This window comes from Nyctereutes procyonoides, unplaced genomic scaffold (genome assembly GCF_905146905.1).
Source record: "Nyctereutes procyonoides isolate TBG_1078 unplaced genomic scaffold, NYPRO_anot_genome, whole genome shotgun sequence".
NCBI lineage: Eukaryota > Metazoa > Chordata > Mammalia > Carnivora > Canidae > Nyctereutes > Nyctereutes procyonoides.
This window is the reverse complement of record NW_026575146.1, coordinates 19,662,668-19,685,907: the sequence shown is the minus strand read 5'-3', so window position 1 is coordinate 19,685,907 and position 23,240 is coordinate 19,662,668. Positions and strand designations below refer to the sequence as shown.

The 23,240-nt window shown below is 43.9% G+C and overlaps 1 protein-coding gene across 1 annotated transcript in view; it reads left to right on the top strand.

Moving 5' to 3' along the window:
• Nucleotides 1–3,310: 3,310 nt before the first annotated feature.
• Nucleotides 3,311–23,240, top strand: part of CUNH6orf118 (chromosome unknown C6orf118 homolog) — a 29,042-nt gene continuing 9,112 nt past the window's right edge. Inside the window, exons 1-8 of the mRNA XM_055309720.1 lie at nt 3,311–3,464; nt 5,436–5,571; nt 5,836–5,906; nt 12,195–12,868; nt 13,682–13,804; nt 14,607–14,666; nt 20,108–20,232; nt 22,882–22,940. Coding sequence (XP_055165695.1) covers nt 3,311–3,464; nt 5,436–5,571; nt 5,836–5,906; nt 12,195–12,868; nt 13,682–13,804; nt 14,607–14,666; nt 20,108–20,232; nt 22,882–22,940 — 1,402 coding nt within the window. The remainder of the gene's footprint in view (nt 3,465–5,435; nt 5,572–5,835; nt 5,907–12,194; nt 12,869–13,681; nt 13,805–14,606; nt 14,667–20,107; nt 20,233–22,881; nt 22,941–23,240) is intronic.

Genomic DNA, 23,240 nt, shown 5'->3' with positions numbered 1-23,240 from the left:
CGAGGGGTGGTGGGTGTTTGCAGGGTGTCAGCTTCTGTTCTGTCCTCATCTCCCCTCCTGCTCCCTCAGCAGGTGGACTGGACTCGACTGACTCTGGGAGAGGGAGAGAGTCCCCAGGGTCCTCCTGAGACGTGGGACAGGGAGGCTCAAGAGCATCTGTGACTCAGACAGACTAAAGCAGCCGTTGCTTATCACTGGCTTTGAGGGGTGAGGAAGGGGCTGGGAGCCCCAGAATGTGGGCGCCTCCGGCCCAGGAAAGGCAGGGGAGCAGGTCGGCCCTGGAGCCTCCAGGAGGAACTCGGTCCTGCAGACACCTGGATTCTATCTGGGGAGACCCGTCTGGAATTTCTGAACCATGGAACCCCAGGATGACAAATTTGTTTGGTTTTAAGCTACTAAACTAAATTGTCACAGCAGCTACAGGACACATGGAGAGGCCTCTCTGATGCTACCTAATCCTCTACCTAAACCTGCCGCTGCTTTTAAAAATTACCACATCTCCTTTATTTCTGACACAGTTTAATTGTGGATTTTCCCTCTTCCACCAACTCATTTGCAACTTCGTGTTCACAAAGATCAGGGGTGTAATAACGTACAGATCGATGCCACATGTTGGGGGTGAGGAAGTGGGGACGGACGCCCTTGAGGGAGACAGAGGAACACAGCTGGGTTTGCTGTGGCTCACACGGTGTCCAGGCAGGATGCCTGAGCTGGCAATGGTCCCGCTCCTACCACTCCCTAAAAGGACTTCCTTTAATGTTTTACCACTAAGGCTTCTTTCCTGATGGTGTTACTTCCCTCTAATGACCATAAACACCACCCCAGCCCCAAGATCCCTGGGAATGATCATCTTTCAAACCTGTGGCCCTTATCTCCGAAGGGTCTCAAGACTAATGTTCTACTAGACGACAGTAAATGCCAGCTCCTCAAGGTCCTGGAAGCCTTGCCTCTAAAGTCCTTAGAGACTTAGCCTCTCCCTAACCCCCACTAATGAATTATAAATATAAATATAGGAATTAATACATGAAAATACAGAAATAAATTTGTATTTATAGTTTGTAAATGTAGATCATAAATTATAAACCACAGTGTATAATCTGTCACTCCTCACAATCCTGGTTCAGCTTTTCCTGCCCATGGATCCCATCCCTGTGCTTTAGTAAAAACACCTTTTTTTTTTTTTTTTTGCACCAAAAGCATCTCAAGAAAACTTCCTCGACTGTCCTCTCCCATCCCACATCGCCCTCACCAAGGGAGGTGCTGGGTGCATCAGCACAGCCTCAGGTCACAAGCCCTTTGACTGTGAGCCAGGTTGACCTGCATATTCTCACACCTAAGAAATGACCCAAAGACAGGCACAGGAGTTTAATACAAAAGAGTGGAAACAGTATAAATGTGGGTCAGTTGTCTGTTTTTAAAACATAAAAATGAAACACAATACAGCTATTTAAAAAAGTCAGGCTCTTTAGGTACTGGTGTGGAATGGGTTCCAAGATTTTTTTCTAAGAGAAAGGTGCAGGGACTGGTGAGTGGTGGGCCATGGCCTTTCTCTGGGAAAGCCAAAGTGTGGGGGGGACCAGGTAGGTATGTGGCCTGGTCTGTGGGTGGCCTGCCCCCTGGGCGCTAAGTAAGAAATGAGGTGTGTTTGCTTGTGGAGAGAAGCTAGAGGCTTGAGGAGGGGGCATGAGCAAGGCGGATCTTCATTACCCACTTATCCGTCAATGGCTTAGATTCTTCTGGAAAACCTTGGTGTTAGGTGAAAAGCCATTACATCAAAGATATTTTCATCGTTTTTAATGAAACAACCTGACCCAAAGTAGCAGTTTTCACGCTTGAAGAAAATATTTTGATGAAACATTGAGACAGTTTTAGACAAGTAGCAAATGGCAGTCTAGAAGTCAAGAAATGTGGTTTTGCGTCCAACTGTGGGGATGTGAAGGCTTGTTTCACTCTCTGGAGGAGGAAGAGGAGGCTCGTGGAGGATGAGGGTGGGAAGAGCCACGGGGGCCCTTCTGGGGAAACTGTGTTCTTTCTACACCATTTTCTTCATCCAATGCTCAAACTTCGTGGGTCTCGCAGTTATTCTGTCCTCAAATGCCACTTAAAGTTATATTGCAGAAAAGCACCTTTAGGGCAAAATCCCGGCTACACAGAGGGTTTGAGAGGCGTGGGGGCAGCGCCCCTTGCGGCCGACACGGGCGTGGCCGGAGAGCCTCCACCTGCCCGCGGGGCGCGCAGAGCTGCGGGCAGTCACCCACCTGCGCACACCTGTCCGGGCCCTCCCTGTGCGCGTCTCGGACGAGGATCTGCAGAGTTCGGCAGATGCCGTAGAGGGATGCAGAGTCAAAGCAAAGGTTTTTTTTTTTTTTTAATCTATTTTTAAGATTGGAAAAACAAGAGCACGTTTGTTTTCAGGGAGATGTGCCACCTGAAGGATGGAGAGGGGAAGAAGAGCTGCGGCGGTGGGGGGGGGGGGGGCGGGGGGGGCACAGGCTTCCCGGTGGGTGCGCCCGTTGAAAAGCAAGGAGGGCAAGGGGTGGGGTGGGAGGCTTTGGGGGGTGGAGATTTTGCTTCCACTGCGCCAGGACAGGACGTAGGAGGAGAATTTGGGGTGTGACGCGAGTGGGGCTGGAAGCGCACATCCTGACTCGCGCACCGTCTACAGGGGGCAGCGCAGAGTTCTCGTCCTGAAATGGAAACACGTGGTCTCCGTGGGCGTGTCTGAAATTCCGGATGAGCTCCTTGCGGTCTGCAGGGCCCCCCTGACCTCCGCTCCGGGCCCGCCGGGTGCGCATCCGCAGCGGTCGGCGGCTGGAACACCTCGGCTCACGGTCGGCCTGCACTTTTCCCCTAAGCGGGTGACTCGGTTTCCCTCCGGAGCTGACAAAGCGCGAAGGTGCTTAAAACGTTGTCCACTCTCTTTGTACACGATCAATCCTATTAGCTGGGAAGGCGGCAACGTAATTTTGGCCAGTGACGCTTGCAACGCGTTGGTTGTGGTGAGCTCAGGGGAGGCTCCCCCCTCCTGCGGCCGGCTCTGGCGGGCACCCTGAACGTGGGGCCCTTCCTGAGCCCCCCACCCCACCCCCAGCCACCCTTCCTCTGCGCCACTTTGCACCTGGCTCCACCTGCTTCCCCTCCCCACCCCACCCCCAACCCCCCCGCGAGTCTTGCCCTAAAGTGCTTGGCCTCCTCCCGACTGAGCATCTTTAGAGCAGGGAAGAAATCGTGCGTTTCTGCATCCCGAGCAAAGTGGCAGAGAGCAAACAGTACTTCCTGTTTTCCCGTGGAATCCTGGCGGGAGGAAAGGATGCGTGTGGACCGGCCCACTGGCGGGGATGGGCGCCCGGGGGTGTTACGGGGTGTTCCGGCGCCACCTAGAGCCGAAGAACAAAATAGCCGAAGACGAATTCAAGTCTCGGTGCGCGCAGGTGGCGTTGTGAGCACTGCGTGCTTGCGGGCAGGTGAGATTCCTACCTAGAAATCTGGCCTCGAGGAAGAGCTGCTCTTTTTGGCATTTCGGTTCATTTCACAGATAATAATATCTTTCTGCCTCAAACACTTTGCTGAGATATTTGCCCTGGGAGTCCTGCGGTGGGTTTTTAACGTTTGATAGTGATTTGACCGTGGACTCCCTGCTGTGCAGGGAAGGAGGCCCCGCTGAATGGAACTGTAAATGCGTCCTACCCTAAGGGATGACTTGGGGGAAATTTAGGTCCCGGCAATAAATACTTTGTTTTCTCTTGGATCCCTAATTCCACGTAGAGGGAGTCAAATCCATTGTGCCATTGATTGGCGTGAGGGCAGAGTTGGCTGAGACTTGGAGGTGTCCCCTGGTCCTGGGGCCCACACTTCCCATGGCTGCGGCTCCCAAGGCCAGGGAGCCCTGTCCCCTCAGCCCATCTGTGGAAGGAGAGGGGAAAACTCTGTCACCTGCCTGCCTGCCACCAAATCACTACACAGGTTGGAGCAGGAAGGCTTATTGTTTCATCTCTAGTAGTTGGTAATACAGAAACCTGGACTGCCACACATCTGACCCTAATTGATGATTAGTGGAATGTGGGGACCACTTTTCCGCGTCCTGGATCAATGACATCCTTAACACAATGTGGGCATTTTCCTGTCAACACTTCTGGCTGTGGTCAGAGGCCTAAAGACTGGATGTTGGAGAGAGAAAATCAGGAAACACTTCTGTTCCTTTTTTTTTTCTCAGGCCATATCCAAATGCTTCTAATTACTGAGCCGTCTGAGTAATGCGAGACTCAGGGTGACTTCATGGTTTCCAAAACGTTCACCCACAAAGTGTCTGACCAGCATCAAGTGGAGATGAAAGAAGATTGTGTGCCCAGATTTTTCACACACACCTGTCTGGCCTTATCATCACTTCCTCCCTGAGTCGGTCAGCAGCGAGGGGTGCCCAGAGTCACCTGTGAGAGGAGTAGCCACCATGCGAGGCACTCGAATCCTCCCTGGCTGGAGGAAATTTAAATAGAATTACAATCTCCAAAGATAGGAAACTGAGGGATTTTTAGCTTTACTTCCCTTGACACATGGCATAGCCTGAGGAAAGAGCACAGACTGCAAACAGATGTGCATTTACATTCTTCTACTCTGCTAACTCACTCATCGTGGCCAAGTTATTTTACCTCACATGATCTCAGTTCCCTCCTAGGAAAGTCATGGATAATAACACAGTAATAACTAAATGAGGATTTAGTGACTGGCACCCACTATGTGCTAGAACACCAGGTACAGTTGTGTGAGTCGTGCATTGCGCCACCTGCATGTCTCTTTAAAGATGTCCAGCCAGAGACAGGTTGCCTTTTTTTTTTTTTTTTTTTTTTTTTTTTTTTTTTTTTGCTCTCCAGGCTTTGGTAAAGTATTAGAGTACAAGGGTATTTTGTTGTTTCTCAGATCATAAAAAGTGCTGAGTGAAATAAGTCAATCGGAGAAGGATAAACATTATATGGTCTCATTCATTTGGGGAATATAAATAATAGTGAAAGGGAATAGAAGGGAAGGGAGAAGAAATGGGTAGGAAATCAGAAAGGGAGACAGAACATGAGAGACTCCTAACTCTGGGAAACAAACTAGGGGTGGTGGAAGGGGAGGAGGGCGGGGGATGGGGGTGACTGGGTGACGGGCACTGAGGGGGGCACTTGACCGGATGAGCACTGGGTGTTATTCTGTATGTTGGAAAATTGAACACTAATAAAAAATAAATTTATTATTAAAAAAAGAAAAAGTAAAATTAGCCAGGAAGCCTAGGACTCCCTGCTGGAGGAGGCAGACAGGGGAGGGCGGGGCTGGGGGCGGGGTGGAGGGTGGGGAGGGGGCAGGGGCTGGGGGCGGAGGGCGGGGCTGGGGGCGTTGCCTGGCAACCCGGGAACACCCCCCTTGGGGGAGGGGCTTCGAATGTTTGTCGGTCTCCGCAGTAACTGCGGCGTCGGCGCGGAGCTGGGTCGGGGAGACCATGGCCGGGGGTTCAGCGCCCGAGTGTAAGTGCGCGCTGAGCGCGGCCGGTTTGCAGCCCGAGGGCAATTGCCCAGGGCCCCCACTCCTCCGAACCTGGTGCGGAAAATGAAGACCTTTTGGGGTGTCTGCTCCTCGGCCCCGGGGGCACCGGGGTGCAGGACTGCGTCAGGGGCGCGGTGCCTCCTCTGAACACCCAAGAGTCACACTCAAAGGAACAAGGTCATGTGCACGCGCGCGTGTGTGCACTGGCCGTGTGCGCGCACGTGTGTCTGTGCTTGTGCATGGGTGTGTGTCCCCTGGGAGGAGGAGGGGGGAAGGGGGAGATTTCGAGACGCTGTTCCGAGTGTTCTTTTCAAAAAGCCGCACCCCGCCAGCCACCGGGCAGCCGCCCGGGAAGGTGAGGGTTACTGTTGGGATTTTAGGAACGGGAGGTGAGGGGACTGCACCCAGCTCCTTGGACCCCCAAGCCGTCGCTTGCCCACCACACTGCGGCCTGAAAACGGGATTGGTGGTTCAGATGAATTCTAGTTGAGAGAAAGCTTCCTGGGTTGAGCAATATTGTCTGAATTATAGCCTATCCCAAAGGAAAGTGTATTCCCTGCAAGTGCATTTCACACAGCAGTGCGAGCGTTGGTTAGTGGGCAGGTGAGAGCCCGGCCGCCGGCAGCGCGCTGACCCACTGACCCACTGACCACTGGCCACTGGACCTGACCTAAACCCTAGGGGGCTGCTTCCTCCCCTGCCAGGTGACGGTCGTGATGGCACTCGCCCCCGTGGATTCCCCACCATGTCTTCTGTTCCTCCCGCAGTTACTCAACTTACTGGTTGTGTTCCTGAAAACCCACTTTTTATAAAGACTCCAAATGATAATGTCAGTTGGGTCTCTGGGCAGGTGGCTAATTGAATTTCTAGTCATGCTATTTTAGCACTTTGTGGTTTTTTTTAATTTATTTTTTTATTGGTGTTCAATTTGCCAACATATAGTATAACACCCAGTGCTCATCCCATCAAGTGCCCCCAACAGTGCCCGTCACCCAGTCACCCCCACTCCCGCCCACCTCCGTTTCCATCACCCCTTGTTCGTTTTCCAGAGTTAGGAGTCTCTCATGTTCTGTCTCCCTTTCTGATATTTCCCACTCATTTTTTCTCCTTTCCACTTTATTCCCTTTCACTATTTTTTATATTCCCCAAATGAATGAGACCATATAATGTTTGTCCTTCTCCGATTGACTTATTTCACTCAGCATAATACCCTCCAGGTCCATCCACATTGAAGCAAATGGTGGGTATTCGTCATTTCTTTTTTTTTTTAATAAATTAATTTTTATTGGTGTTCAATTTACCAACATACAGAATAACACCCAGTGCTCATCCCGTCAAGTGTCCCCCTCAGTGCCCGTCACCCATTCACCCCCACCCCCCGCCCTCCTCCCCCTCCACCACCCCTAGTTCATTTCCCAGAGTTAGGAGTCTTTATGTTCTGTCTCCCTTTCTGATATCTCCCACACATTTCTTCTCCCTTCCCTTATATTCCCTTTCACTATTATTCATATTCCCCAAATGAATGAGAACATACACTGTTTGTCCTTCTCCGATTGACTTACTTCACTCAGCATAATACCCTCCAGTTCCATCCACGTTGAAGCAAATGGTGGGTATTTGGCATTTCTAATGGCTGAGGAATATTCCATTGTATACAGAGACCACAGCTTCTTTATCCATTCATCTTTCAATGGACACTGAGGCTCCTTCCACAGTTTGGCTATTGTGGACATTGCTGCTAGAAACATCGGGGTGCAGGTGTTTCACTGTTTCACTGCATCCGTATCTTTGGGGTAAATCCCCAGCAGTGCAATTGCTGGGTCGTAGGGCAGATCTATTTTTAACTCTGAGGAATCTCCACACAGCACATGAGAAAATGCTCCGCATCACTTGCCATCAGAGAAATACAAATCAAAACCATAATGAGATACCACCTCACACCAGTGAGAATGGGGAAAATTAACAAGGCAGGAAACAACAAATGTTGGAGAGGATGCGGAGAAAGGGGAACCCTCTTGCACTGTTGGTGGGAATGTGAACTGGTGCAGCCACTCTATTTTAGCACTTTGAAAGTTCCTTTCTGCTTTCAGGTGTGTTGGCTTCACATCCACCAGGAGGTCCATGTATGTTGTCCAGTAATTTACAGTTTTGCACAGAATACTCCTTTCTCTATGTGCGAGTGGTGTTTGGGTAATGGGCTCTGGAGGTGGTGGGTGTTTCCAGACATGGTCATGTGTACACAGAACCTCTGAGCCCATTTTTGCCTCGCAGCATTTGTGTTCATGGTACTTAACTTTCGGGAATTGCCCTATGAGATTCAAATGGTGTGGCGACTGCATGTCCTATGCACAAAGTGCAATGTGATCGTTGGAAACAAAAAAGCGTCTTGTCTTATTTCGGTATTTCTTAATAAGTCTGGATTCTATAAATTAAAAAGTAGGAGGAAAAATTAGTTGCCAGGTAAATCCCTAACAAATAATCCAGGCACCTGCACGCTGGCTATGCAGCAGGTGGCCGTAACACTTTTACAGTCTTCCAGCCTTTGGAGGTTAGTTTTTCTTTAATATGAGGTAAAGAAACTGAAGCCTCTCCCCTATAATGTTGGGAGGTATCACCACCTTGTTCCATTTGGGGTCCCTGGTGGGGGCAGCGGAGTGCTGTGGGTGGCCCCCTGACCTCTCTCACGGAGTCTTGCTCTCCCTGACTTGTCAAGTCTACAAAGCAATTTTCCTGCCACTGCTGCTGGCCGCTAGCCCGCCCCTCGCTGTCCTCACCATCGGCCTTACCAGGTCTGGGGACGAGGGAGCCTACATTGCACATGCTGTATTTGTTTTCTTCTGCTGCTCTAACAGATTACCACCGATTTAGTGACTTAAAGCAAACCAAATTTGTCATCTCCATTGTGTAGGGCAGGAGTCTGGGTCCTGCTAGGGACTCACTGGACTGAAATCAGGGTCCCCTCTGAATTCTTGCATCGAACACATACCACAGGGATGTTTGCTGACTTAAGTGTGGGGGTGAGGGAGCTAGCCCAACAAGATGTCTGTGGGATTCCGAGGTTCCCCGAGATCAGATCACAGAGAGAAGTGACTTGTAATTATTGTGACATTACAGATCTCCTGCTTCGGTCCTGGAAAAGATGAACCACCAAAAACAACACCCTGTGTTTAAAAATCTCAAATACTAGTGTTTGAAATATTTATTAAGTTAAGCCTAGTCCAAAAAACTTCTTACTGTGTCTTATCCGTAGCTATTCAAAATTAGCTTGGTTTTACCTAAAGCAACTTTGTTTCCTGATTGCTTTGTGAACAACCACATTTTGCAATGAATTATTTCAACCTTTTCTGTTCTTTTTCTGTCAGTTTGAGATGGTAGTCTATGCCAATAGCAAATAATGTTTTCAGGTAGAAAAATAATTAAATATTTATTGCCAGTATGGGATCCCCGGTACATATTCTAAGAACTTGCCAGAGAGAAATGGAATCCAGATTCTCTGAATCTGGTGAAGCAAGTTTTGTTGCAACCTAAGGAAAAATATTCCAAGTAGGAAAATGATTTTTGCTAAATTTCTGGTGGTTTCAAATCCTTTTTGGGAATAAACAAAGGATAACACAACAACGGAGCTGCCTCCTTCTCCCACTTTTTAAAGAGCGTTGGAATAATGTGAGTCATGGTGAATTTTAGGTGTCAACTTAGCTAGGCCACGATGCCCAGATATTTGATCACATTTCATTCTGGATATTTCTGTTGAGGATGTTTCTTGGGTGAAATTGACATTTATATCAGTAGACTTTGAGTAAAGCAGATTGCTCTCTGAAATATGGGTGGGCTTCATCTAATCTGTTGAAGGCCTTAATAGAATAAAAACTGACCTCCCCAGAGCAACAGGGAATTCTCTAGCAGAAAGCCTTCGGCATGAAGTGGGTATCTAGCATCCTGGCCTACCGTGAGGTTTTGGACTTGCCAGACAGCATAATCATGTGAGCTCTTTCCTTAAAACGAATCTCTTTATGCTTTCTCTCTCTCCTACTGGTTCTGTCCTCCTGAGAAGCCTCACAAATATGGTGTGTGTTTAGTGCCTTAAGTGTTTATACCCTTGATGAATTATGATTAACTGTCTTGAAAATTGTTCTAATATTTTAACAATCTGTAAGTGGTTTTTTTGAAGGAATAAGCTAATCTATAAGGATAAATTCTCAGGAATCCTACTGTTGGAAGTATTTGTGCTAATATCTGACCACACAGATGGGAGAGGTTCATTTGTCTCTTCATGGGACAATGCTCTGGGCTAGGCAACATCCCGGAGATGAGAAGGCTCATTTCCCTGACTTCTGGTATATATTTGGCATAGTCCCCAACACTTTGAACATGAAAAGAGAGTGCTCTGTGATTGTGTTGTGTCCCACAGCACCAGTGACCTCAGGACAGGTAGCATGTTGGGTGGACCTGACTTAATCACATGAAGCTGGTCCTAGAGGAGGGGGCCAGAGATAAGGGCTTTAGAAGTATGTAAAGGGGAGTCAAGGTAGGGGGGTATGTGTTCACGGTTGAGGGCAGCCACTAGGAGCTTAGGGTGACCCCCATCAACAGCCACCCAGAAAGTGAGGACCTCAGTCCTACAACCACAGGAACTGGATTCTGTCAACAACAGGAATAAGCCTGGAAGCAGGTTTCTTCCCAAAGCTTCCAAGACCTCAACCAGGCCCACATTTTAGTATTCATGTTGTAATGTCCTGAGTGGAGAATGCAACCCCTTCAGGCTGAAGTTCAGACCACTAGAACTGTCAGCCAATACATGGGTTTGAAGCTACTTGGTTTGTGATAATTTGTTACACAGTAATAGAAGCTGTCCCACTTCTTCATATTCTCTGGGCCTTTATCTCTCTCTTTTTTAAAAATATTTTATTTATGAGAGAGAGAGAGAGAGAGAGAGAGAGAGAGCGAGCACAAGCCAGGGGGAAAGGCAGAGGGAGAAGGAGAAGCAGACTCCCTGCTGATCCAGCAGCCAGATACAGGGCTCCAACCAGGACCCTGAGATCATGACCTGAGCTGAAGTCAGATGCCCAGATGCCCCTCTGGTTCTTTCTTTTCTTAGGTGAAAACAAACGAAATAATGTGTCCTGATTTATTATCATTATTTTAGGCATGGATTGGTCAGGGAGATAGGTTTGGATGTGGTGTGGGTCCTAGAAGGTCCTTCCCTGCATTGCTTGGGCACCTGTGGAATGAAAGAGATGATCCAGCAGTTTGGATAAAAATGTTGTGTTTAGGAATCAGTTCTGCCACTTATTAGGTTTCTAGACCTGAGTGGGTCACATCACTCCTTCTCAGCTTCCCTTTTACAAAATGGGGACAAAACCAGTTACAGATGGAATCATGTGAGGACCAGAGGATGCAACAGGGTTTTGGATGGACACGGGTAGTGCCTGGTCTGTGGGGGTTCAGAATGGGCCTTCCAGGGCTCTGCAGGGCCTGCTGTACCACTTTGTTGCCTGTGCCCTTCCTAGCTCAGGTGACACCAGAGGACAGAAGATCTGTTTGTTTTTTTCTTCTGGGGTTTTTGGGGAAGGTCAGGCATAGGCTAGCTCCTCTAGGGCTCTCACAGTGCCTGGCCAGAAAGAAATCTCCTTTCCTCATGTTGCAGTCTGGGCCAACTCATGTTCTACCAGAAGCATTTCATAAGGTGTTCCCTGTACTATACTCCTTCACTAAAGACAGATACCATTTATGGAGTAGCTGTTCCATACCATGTGATTCTTTGCCAAATGCAATTCCATTTAGCTATCAATCAATCCTTTTGAGTAGGATGATTATCCTGGTCGTGCGGTGGAAGAAAGTATGATTCAGAGAGATATGTAAGCTCTTTGAGATCACATGGTTAGGAAACTGACTCGAAAAGCCAGCTTCTTATTGTTTCATGTCCTGGACTGTAAGCCCAAATGGAGCCTTCCCACTGGGACATATGGGAAGCCAGGCCCTTTGTGGAAGAATCTGGGGTCCCCATCAACTTACCCATAGGTTTTACTCTGTGGCTCCTTATCTTCCTGCAAGTGGGGAGGGGAAGAGAAGGGGTGACTGGCTCAGTAGTCACTGAGGGTTTTACTGACACATTTCAATATTAAGAGAGAAAGAAAAATACCTGTCTTCATTTCCTAGGGGTGGCTGTCTCTAATTGCCATCATTTTGAATTGTAATTAGACTGTTAAACTTTTCCTTTCAGAACCCTTTGTAAAAAACCTTGTATCGAATAAAAAACCCCATCCTCCCTCCTGGCTTTGCAGGGCCTTGGACTTCCTTCCTTCCTTCCTTCCTTCCTTCCTTCCTTCCTTCCTTCCTTCCTTCCTTCCTTTAAAAAATATTATTTTTTAAAGATTTTATTATTAAGTTATTTCCACACCCAATATGGGGTTTGAACCTACAAACCCAAGATCAAGAGTTGCAGCTCTATGGACTGAGCAGGCAGGTGTCCCTGAAGGGTCATGGGCAATCTGATCAGAACTGCACATTATGTGCATCTAGAAGCCCCCTGTTTGCAGTTGGGCCTGGCCTATGCGCTGTTTTCCTGTTTGTGTCTGTTGGCTCCTCCTGTGGGAATAGGATATACCAGCTCAGCAAATGCACATAGCTGTCTTATTGTGGAACTAATATTTAATAATCTTATTATCTTTTCTGACCAGTTTACCTGAAGTGGAAGCACTGTGAGGTGCAAGGCATTAGGACTTTATGCAATCTAACCAAACTTTTGAACAAAGTTCAGAAAGATCACAGAGATGACATCTATCTCTACACCTCTGGGCACTTGAATCCCAATAAGCTCTACAGGCCTCCTGAGACAATCCTGAATCACTGGCCCAGTGCCAGTAGGCCAAAAGGGGAAAAAATCTTCAAAGTAGAAAAACCATGTGATAAGAAGATTGCAAAGATGAAAGATGCTTTGGCTTATTTTACCATCAATACAGCTCTGACTCCAAAAGATGCCCAGGCTACACCACTATTCAGGTATTTGAACCCCCTGGAGCATATTTCCCACGCTTCAGAAGAGGATTTGACCCCAAGAAAGCCTCCAGGAAAAGAGGTTTCTCCGGAACTGCGGAGGAGAGAAGAGCTGAGATTGCCAGAGATGAAGGTTCTCAAGTACAGAACAGTGGAGTCCAGTCGTCAGTGTGTGATGTCTCCCCAACACAAGGATGAATACCAGTATGTCAGCTCCTACTTAGCTGGCATAACGAAGGCAGACAAGTATAAGAAGTTCCTGTGTTTCCAAAAGGAAGTTCTTGCAAAGCAAGATCTCATGAAGAACGATTTCACTGGGAGCAAGGTCGCAACATGCCATGAAAAAAAGTTGGAACAGGTAAGGAGGTTGATTTTGCAGTACTATGGGCATACTGCTGTGGTTCAGGTGTCTAAATGCTATGGATGGAGATCTGCATTCAGGCACCTCATTTACATTTCCAGGTAGAATATAGTGTACCTGCCAGTTGCTGAGAACATCTGACATCATGTAGTTGATAACAGGGAGAGAGAAAAGAAGTCTAAGTCTGGAAACAGGTCAGTTGGAAGTGACTTCATAGGGAGAGTGTCAGATGCCAGCTGGCAGCTGTGGTAAATACAATGTTCATGGATAGCAGACACATCTGAGAAAAAGTTTGCCTAACTGACTATGAAAGCATGGGAGGGAGAGTGAGGTGGGAGTAGATGGTTAGGTAATGTAAGTATAGTCTGCCTTTAGTCACCCATGTCTGTGAAAGGTGGTGAATGTGATGGGAGGCAATTTGGTGAACTCCTGGGGGCTGTGAGTTGTAAAGAAGGACCTCGGATGTGACAATGAGAATGCAGGATTACCTGAGAGGACTACCTGAGAGGACTAATGGAAAGAGGAAGACCATGGGGACATTGTGGGCACAGTGAATCCTTGAGTACAGGGCATAAGGGAGTGAATAAAGAAAACATAGACCAATGTGCCTTCAACAACTATGCTATTGGACCTTCTCAGCACTGCTGGGAGGGAATCAGAGGCACCATGGTTTGGTGTCTGGCTCTGGGGTGGTGGGAGCTGGACCCTCTGATAGAAAGCCTTGTGGAAATTCTCATTCCTCCACCTGAGGAGCTATTTGGAAAAGAAAATTAAGACATTCTGAAATGACTGGTTTTGTTTTACAACCAGGAGCTCCAGAAAGTGTGTGTATGCGACCCTCAGCAATTCAACAGACTGCACGTCTTCAGAGAAGTCTTTGAAGACATTTGCAATAGTTCTTTGATATTTGGTGATATCTTGAAAGAAATTAAGGTAATAAAAATGTTTATTTCCTACATAGCAATTGAGGGGCATACATGATGTTCTTCACAGAGGATTGCAGTTCTCACAGAAATTCTACCAATTATCATGGCCTTCATTCTACAGATGAGGAAAATCACTCACAGACTCAAAGTAATGTGCTTCTAGCCACGGAAATCAGAAATGGGCCTTGTGAATAAACCACCAGCTAGCTCACTCCTTAAGCCCATTTTCCTCACTAAAGCTTCCCAGTTATTTATAGACTTTTCTAAGTTGTACATGTATAACATAAACTATCATAATTATGCCTAATAATTTCATATAAATTATAATGGAACTACACACTTGCTGTGATTTCATGATGGAAGTTACCTTCATATCAAAGCTGATTTGAAATGAGGTTGCTTCCAGATCTTACTATTGCCTAAGTCCTAAAGATAATGAATACTTATGAGCAGTCGTACAGCTGCCTGTTCTCCAGAGAATGTCCCCGTCCCTAGAGAGCTCATCTCTAGCAGGTCAGCAGGACCCAAATCCACAGAGCATCTGTATGGCAGGAGATCACATGTTGTATGTGTGTCAAGGTATTTTGTGATACTATTCTGATGTGATCAATAGTTAATACTCAAATGTGCTTCAAAGTTGGTGAGATTGTATACACTTTATTTGGTATATTGGTTTATAGATTGAAGGAAAATTGTAGAGTTTTGGAAATCATCTAAACTGACATCCTTAACCTCTATATTGTTTATAGCTGCAAAGAAACTTACATTTTAGTGTTATAACACATTTTCAATGGATTTTTTTTGTACAGGATGAATATGAACTTTACATGGCGATACTTGTGCAGTCCACATCCCCATCACAGTATAAGGTAACAGCTGATCCTACAGGTGTCTAAATAAAGCCTATTTCTTTACTTCTTTGTATTTCAAGAGAAGTAGAAAGCATTCTGAATCCAGGAAGCCCCATTTGTGCCTCCATCTAGAATAGCTTTATGCCAGTTGAAGGACACTGTGGGTAAAGAATTTACCTTCTACCCACAGTGAGAGTGATGGTGGGGTGGAAACACACATTTTCTGTGTTTTGCCAATGTCTCTGGCCACCCATTGTCAGTGATCTCCCTGGCTTATCCTTCTGTAACCAAGCCCTCACATGACTGTTTTACTCAGCATCAACCCTCTCTTTCCTTCCTCTCTCCGGGGTTATGAGATACATTTGCATACTTTACAATGATGACTCCCAGCTCTCTGTATGTCACCCTGGTGTTTCCTGTAGGTTCCAAATTATACATGTTTCCTGCTTCTCACTGGATATTGACACTTAGATGTCTGGGACAGGCAGACTACAGACCTAAAAATAGGAAGATTATCCTGAATTACCTGGGTTGGCCCAATCTAATCATGTGCAGAGAACCTTCTCTGGCTGGCATCAGAAGGAAGAAGTGGCGGGAGGAGATTCAGAGAGATTCTGAGTGAGAGGAGGATTCCATGGCTGTTGGGAGCTCTGGGATGGAGGGTCCACATGCAGGGACTAGAGAGAGGCCTCCAGGAGTTGACAGCCAGCAAGGACAGGACCTCAGTCCTACAACCACAAGGAAGTGGGTCCTGCCAGCAACCTGAGTGATTCTGGAGGATATTCTGCCTCAGAGCCTTGAGAAAGGAAGGTAGCCCCACCAGCACCTTGATTTCAGCCCAGTGAGATCTGAATCGGACCCAGCAGAGCTAACCCAGACTCCTGCTCTACACAATAGAGATGATAAGTTTGTGCTAAGCCACAAAATTTGTGGCAATTTGTTATGACAACAATACAAAACTCAGAAAATGCTCCATAAATATCTCAAAATAGAGTTTCCAATACTATTTTTAAGCTGTCCTTTATTGAACATTAGCTACCAAACTGTGTGTGTGTGTGTGTGTGTGTGTGTGTGTGTGTGTGTGTTCCACATCTCATTGGTGCCTCACAGGGGCCAGGATTACACACCTTCCTTGCATTTTCCTGAAGAGGCAGCTGTGCTGAGATGAATAGTGTCCTCCAAAACATTGTGTCTATCTGGAAGCTGTGAGAGTGATCTTACTGGGAAATGGGGTCTATGCAAATATAATCAAATGAGGACGAGGTCAGTGGAGCGGGAGAATCCTAATCCAGTGACTGCTGGCCTTAGAAGAGGGGAATTTGAACAGAGACACAGAGTTTTGGGCCACTGTGTTTTCATTTTCATTTGTTTCTGTGTACTTTTGGATGTCATCTTTGATTTCTTAGTTAATCTATTCATTGTTTAGTAGCAGGTTGTTTAACCTCCCCATATTTGTAGTTTTTCTGGATTTTTTTCTTGTGGTTGATTCTCATTTCATAGCATTGTTGTTGGAAAAGCTGCATAGCATGACTTTGATCTTTTTGAATTTGTAATACTTGTTTTGTAGCCCAGTATGATCGATCCTGGAGAATGTTCTACACCTGGGAAGAATGTGTATTCTGATGTTTTAGGATGGGATGTATTAAATGTATCTGTTAAATCCACCTGGACCAATGCGTCATTCAATGCCATTGTTTCCTTGTTGATTGTCTGATTGAATTATCTGTCCATTGATATAAGTGGGGTGTTAAAGTCCCCTACTATTGTTGTATTACTATCAATTAGTTCCTTCATGTTTATTATTAACTGTTTTATGTATTTGCATGCTCCCATGTTGGGCACATAAATATTTATAACATATCTTCTTACTGGATTGTCCCCTTTGTTACTATATAGTGTCCTTCTTTGTCTTTTGTTCCAGTCTTTGTTTTAAAATCTATTTGTCTGGGATGCCTGGGTGGCTCAGTGGTTTGGCTCAGGTCATGATCCCAGGGTCCTGGGATCGAGTCCCACATTTGTCTCCCCACAGGGAGCCTGCTTCTCCCTCTGCCTATCTCTCTGCCCCTCTCTCTCTCTCATAAATAAATACAATCTTTAAAAAATAAAATCTATTTTATCTGATATAAATATTGCTACTCCAGCTTTATTTTCACATTTATTTGCATTATAAATGTTTCTCCATCCCCTCACTTTCAATCTGCAGGTGTCTTTAGTTCTAAGATGAGTCTTCTGTAGGCAGCAGACAAATGGGTCTTGGTTTTTTAACCCATTCTGTCATCCTGTGCCTTTTGATTGGAGCATTTAATCTACTTATATTCAAAGTAATTTTAATAGATTTGTATATATTGTCATTTTGTTACTTATTTTGTCTTTGTTTCTGAAGTTTTTCTTGGATCCTTTCTTCTTTCATGGTTTGTTGGTTTTCTTAGTGATATATTTGGATTTCTTTATTCTTTGTATCTATTATTGGTTTTCGATTTGTGGTTACCATTAGGTACGTATATAACATCTGTATATAGGAGTCTATATTAAGTTGATGGCTGTTTAAGTTTGAACCCATTCTTTACTCCTCTCCTCTCCATATTTTAGGTATATGGTGTCATATTTTACATCCTTTTATTTTGTGAGTTTCTTGATTTATTTTTTACAGAAATATTCATTTTTACTGCTTTTAGCTTCCTATTTTCATACTATCACTTTGGTCTTTTTTCCACTCTAAGTGTCCCCTTTAATATTTCTTATAGGGCTGGTTTAGTAGTTATGAACTTCTTTAGTTTTTGTCTGTCTGGGAAACTCTTTATCTCTCCTTCTATTCTGAATAATAGCCTTGCTGGATAGAGTATTCTCAGCTGCAGATTTTCCCCATTCAGCACTTTAACTCTCTCATGCCACTTCTTTCTGGCTTGCCAGGTTTCTGCTGATAGCCTTATGAGGTTTCCCTTGTATGTAATTGTCTACTTTTGTATTGCTGCTTTAAAAATTTTTTTCTTTATCACTACATTTTGTCCATTTTAATTACAATATGTCTTGATGTGAATCTGCTTTTTAATTTTTTTTTAATTTTGTTGGAGGTTCTCTGTGCCTACTGGACGTGGAAGTTTCCTTCTCCAGATTAGGGAACTTTTCAGCTATTATTTCTTCAAATAAATTTTTTTTGTCCCTTGTTCTCTCTCTCTTCCTTCTGGGATCTCTATGATATGAATATTACTAAGTTTGATGGAGTCACTGCATTCCCTAAGTCTATTCCTGTTTTGCATAATTCTTTATACTCTCTTTTGTTCAGCTTAATTACTTCCCATTACTCTGTCTTCTAGGTCATTAATTCATTCCTCTGCTTTTTCCAGCCTGGTGTTCATTCCATCAAGTGTGTTTCTCATTTCATTCATTGAACCCTTTATCTCTGCTATGTTATTCCTTATTTCTGTGTTAAGGGTCTCACCAATATCTTCTATTCTTTTTTCAAGATCAGTGAGTATCTTTATGATGATTACTTTATATACTCCATCAGGCACGTTCCTTATATCTGTTTCACTTAGCTCTCTGGCTGTGGCCTTGTCCTGTTCTTTCATTTGGGACAAATTAATTTATCTTCTCATTTTGTCTAAATCTCTGTGCCTGTTTCTCTGTGTTAGGAAAGTCAGCTATGTCTACTTGTTCTTGAGGTTAACAGCCTTATGAAGAAGAGGTCCTGTAGTGCCACACAGTGTAGTGTCACTTGTCCCCCAGGGCCTGGCACTTCAGACAGTGTCTCCAATGTGTGCTGCATCCACTCTGCTGTTTTGTCCTAGCCACTTTATCCTTTAGGCTGCTTGTCTGCAGAGGCTCTCATGGCCTATTGTGGATGGTGTTTGTGGAAGGTCCCTGGCCTGAATGTGGTAAACTTTAACTAGGTTTGCTCTGCTTGTGAAATGAGACCAGTCACCACCAGTGCTGGAACCTAGACCCTGCAAAACTTCCAGGTTGGGAGATGTGGTGTTGGTCAGCATTTGGGCCATTCCTCTGGGGGAAGGAGCCCACTGCTCTAGGACTGATGCAGACGTGGCTGGGAGATTGGGTTCCACTGAAGCATGGGAGGCCGGGGCAGTGCTTTGTGTAAGCAAGTTAGGTAGTGAGTGTCCAGGCTGCACTGGTTCCTGCAAGTGGTCCTGTGCTTGTGCTGAGTACTGGCAAAGGAAACAGTGCCTGCCAGTTCCTTTGTTCTCAGAGGGATCTCTCTGTGAATGCTTCCTTTCTGGGACACACTCCAAAAGGAGCAAATAGCCTCCCCACTGTGTGCACTAGGTGCTCTTCAGATTTCTGTTTCCAAGCTGTATGTCCGTGAACTGTTTGCCCTGCCTTCCCTTTTAAAGCAGCCTCAATGTCTTCGGGGATCTCCCTGAGGCAAGCACACTGACCATTAAAACTCTAGGCTTTACATCCCACTAGTTGCAAGAACTCAGGACATTCAGCCCTTCTTGTTTCCTAAGCCAATTGATATGGGGATTTGTGTTCCCTGTGTGGGATCCCTTATGTGCTGTTCTGCTCTCACCCTTCTTTGTGACTGTGGCTCCCTCCCCACCACATTGGCCACCATCCATTTCTCTCTCAAATCATGTCTCCATATCACTACCTTCCTCAATGTGGACTCTTGTCTACCTTTAGTTGTTTTTCCAGCCTTCAGGTCAGTTTCTGGGGTATTTAGGGATTTGATAATTAGCTAGTTTTATTTGAGGGATGAGGTGAGCCTGGGGCCCTCCTACTCCATTGCCATCTTCCTCATCTCTGATTTACTCCTTAATGCAAATGTATATATACATGTGCAAAGTTTCCTTGTTCTGAGCTTTTCATGCCGCAGAAAAGTAAGTTTTTGTTTGATAGGAATAAGCAAAGGACCCAGTTGGGGGTCTACTTGGTGTTCCTTAGTTTTTGAGGTTCAGTCCAAAAAGAACATACATGCCTTTATCCTGATCAAATAATCAGCATGAAAAGTGCCCTGGCCAGCAGGGCATCAGATCCTTCTTTCTGTTTCTGGAAATCTGGCAGCCCATCACCTAATAAAGCACAGATCTTTGTGTCTCTACATTTGAATCTAGCATTGCTTTATATCCATGTAGAATAATAAAATTAAATGTTTTCTCACCAATTTAGAAATAATTGTGGTGCTTATGATGATATACTTGGAGCACTTTATTCAGCATTTCTTTTTCCCTACACAAACCCACAGTGAAACTCCTACGACTTTTAATTTTCTTAAGAAAATAAAGTCTTAAAAATTAAAAACAATATTTTACCCAAATCTTTACATGACATAGTTGTCCCTCCTTCAATATTTTCCCCTCCCTTTCATCCTTCAATTTACCCATTTTACCTATAATTTCTATTTAGACTCAGGATATCTTGGATACACTATAATAGAAAAAAAAGGAAAATGTTCATCCTTCCTGTGTGTGTCTCACCCATTATGGCCTTGTCTTTCTTAGAGTTTGCTAGCTAATGCCAAGGGGCTGGAGAGGAGGTCCGTGAAGACAGCAGATGTCAACCAGGCCAGGGAGGAGCTGAGGGCGATTGTGACAGCCACCAAAGAAGCCCTGGAGCATAATGACAAGTGAGAGTTAACAATATGATTGGATTTATGTTGGGATTATACTATTTTACAATATATCAGGACCATGTGACAACATTTTTTCTGCATTGTTGGGTGAGGCATGCTGCCCTTACTAATACCATATCATCTTTCCTATCTCACTAGCCATCATATCTGTGACTGGGAAATTCAATGAAATCTGGTGTCTGTAGCGAGGGAAGGTGGGTTGGGATGGTTTCTGAAGGAATATCATCTTTGGTGGTTCCCTGGGGATCTACTGATAGGTGACTGCTGCAATGTCAAGACACCTTTCATGAATGGTCTTATTATTTTTTTAACTTAAAAAACTTTTAACTTTTCTGTGCAGACTTTCAGATGAAATCACAAGATGATAGGGCATATGTTTTATAGAGGATTTAAAAAAATATTGAAGCAAAGCCAACATACTCAAAATATCCTCAAGAAAACAAAATATGAAACAAAAACCAAAAAACAAAACCATGCCTTCAATATAAGTGGAAGACAAAAAGCATCCAAACTTCAAAATGTTTGAGAATAGAAAAATACACATCAAATGCCAGTGAGCATGGAAGCAAGGAACCAATGCTGAAGAGATAATGATATGGTGGGAAGAGGTTTAAAAGGAAGTGATCAGCATACTTTAGAATTGTGCATTGAAGGGAGAAAGATGCAAGGGAAGGGAATTTAGAATCCCATAAAAGAAGAAAATTGAAGAGCAGATGACCCTTCCACTATTGTTCTTTCTTTCCTCCAAAAAAAAAAGTTATCTAATAAAAAATCAAAAATCAAAATAAAACACCCTAAAACAACAAAAAAACCATACTTTGCTATTATGACAAAAAATAAGTCATCTTGATTTAGGATCCTCACACACCACTCAACCTATAGTTGTTTGTGCAGAGATCATTTGCACCTCTTGTGGGTAGGGAGAGTAGGTTGTCATAATAGCAAAGTATGTTTTTTTTTGTTTTGTTTTGTTTTAGGGTGTTTTATTTTGATTTTTCATTAGATAACTTTTTTTGGAGGAAAGAAAGAACAGTAGTTCTTTCAGTAGTTTATTATATATATATATATATATATATATATATATATATATATATATATATAGTATAAAATGAAGACCCACACAATTTAGCTATTTAGGAGAAGTAAACTGTACCCCAGCACTCTAAACTTGATTAAATATTCTCAAAAGAGTATTTCTAGCTATGAAAATGACCTTGAGTTAGAAATGTAAACACTAAGCACAGCTATCAACTCAATAAAAAGGAAGATGTGAAGCAAGATTTGATCACTGAGGAAAGATAGTTGAAAAAGTCAAAATTATGTCTTAGATACAGATGAAATTATGACATGTTCCAGGAGGGATAGTCATGAGTGATGACACAATAAGGAGCATTAGAGATAAACAAGTCAGAGAATGAAAATAAGATAACAAAAAAGAATAAAATAGTTGGAGAAAAACTGGTTGAAGTGGAAGACAGGCAAAGAAGATCCAATTTACACATAATTAAAGTCTCAGAAGAAGAAGAAAAAGCAATGGAATAGAACATAATATTTAAAACTATAAAACATTTAACATTTCTGAAAACTAAATGCCCTGAATCTACATATTGATAAGGCTGCTGCCATTATTATTAATTCATTTAATCTTAATTTATTAAAATTGGGGGTCATAATACTTTACTGTTTCTTTTCATCTCTGATAAAATGAGCTAATGTATATGAAGCTATTTAACCATGAAGCCCCTATAGACAGGTAGCATTGACTCATTTGTGGCGTTGATGTTTTTAACCAAATCACAGGATTTCTCTGTATGAGCAGTGCATATTAGACTCCCCTTTTTGTTACCCCTCTAAATGTATTACAAGTAAGACAATTGACTTAGTTGAGCTTTTTTTTTTTTAAAGATTTTATTTATTCATGAGAGACACACAGGGAGAGGCAGAGACAGAGGCAGAGAGAGAAGCAGGCTCTTCACAGGGAGCTCGATGAGGGACTCAATCCCGAGACCCCAGGATCATGCCCTGAGCAGAAGGCAGACGCTCAACCACTGAACCACCCAAGCATACCAATTTAGTTTTTTTGTTTGTTTGTTTGTTTGTTTTTAACTAGAGAGAGAATACAAAGAGACTACAAATGTTTTCATTTCCCTTTAAAAAAATTTCTTATATTTTATTTTTAGTGTAAACAGTAGGGTTTGTGAATTGTATCTCTGGGGAGAAATCATAAGGTACAGGGAATGTATAGTCTGCATTCTAGCCCAGTGACATGCCTCTACTGCCCTCATCTGTTGTTCATCTCAGAGTGTAAATGCTATTTTCTTTACCTCCTTGCTTTGTAGAAATTCAAGTAACAAAATAATATCCGTAAACATTATAGGACATCATTTATTTTATATTAACCAGCTTCTTCAACTAGTGGTTTATGCAATCTCAGTAAGAAAGTATTCTTTTGTTTATTTAATTTGACTGATTTAGGCTTTCACTTTATATAGAGTTTCAAATTACCTTTTTTGATAGAAACTGAGATCACTTTTTATTTCTTAATTTTTAAGAAAGACTTGTGGAGTAAACTAGACAAAAGAAGAAAGGTATGAATGGAATTCTGATATTTTACTGTTTTTTTTTTTTATTGCCAAACTGTAGACTCAGAAGTGAACTAGAGATGGAGCACACATTGTTGCAATCTGCTAAGGAAAAGTCAGGCAAGTAATTATGTGATGTTTTTCTGACCTCTGGATGAAGAATCTTGATGTCTTCATCTATGATTTATGGTGTCCTGCTATTATTTGTTTGAAAGGATTTCTTTCAGAGATCTTGTTAAATTGTATTCATTTATATTTTTTCCATCAAATTCTTTAGGAATACAGCAAGTTTTCATTTAATCTGAAGTGGTTTAAATGAAATACTTTAAAGGTGCAGGAAACAGTTCATCTCTTCAATAGATCCTGTCAGCGTGGAGATTATTACTCTAGTTTCTGTTGCTTTGAGCCCCTTTGGTTTTT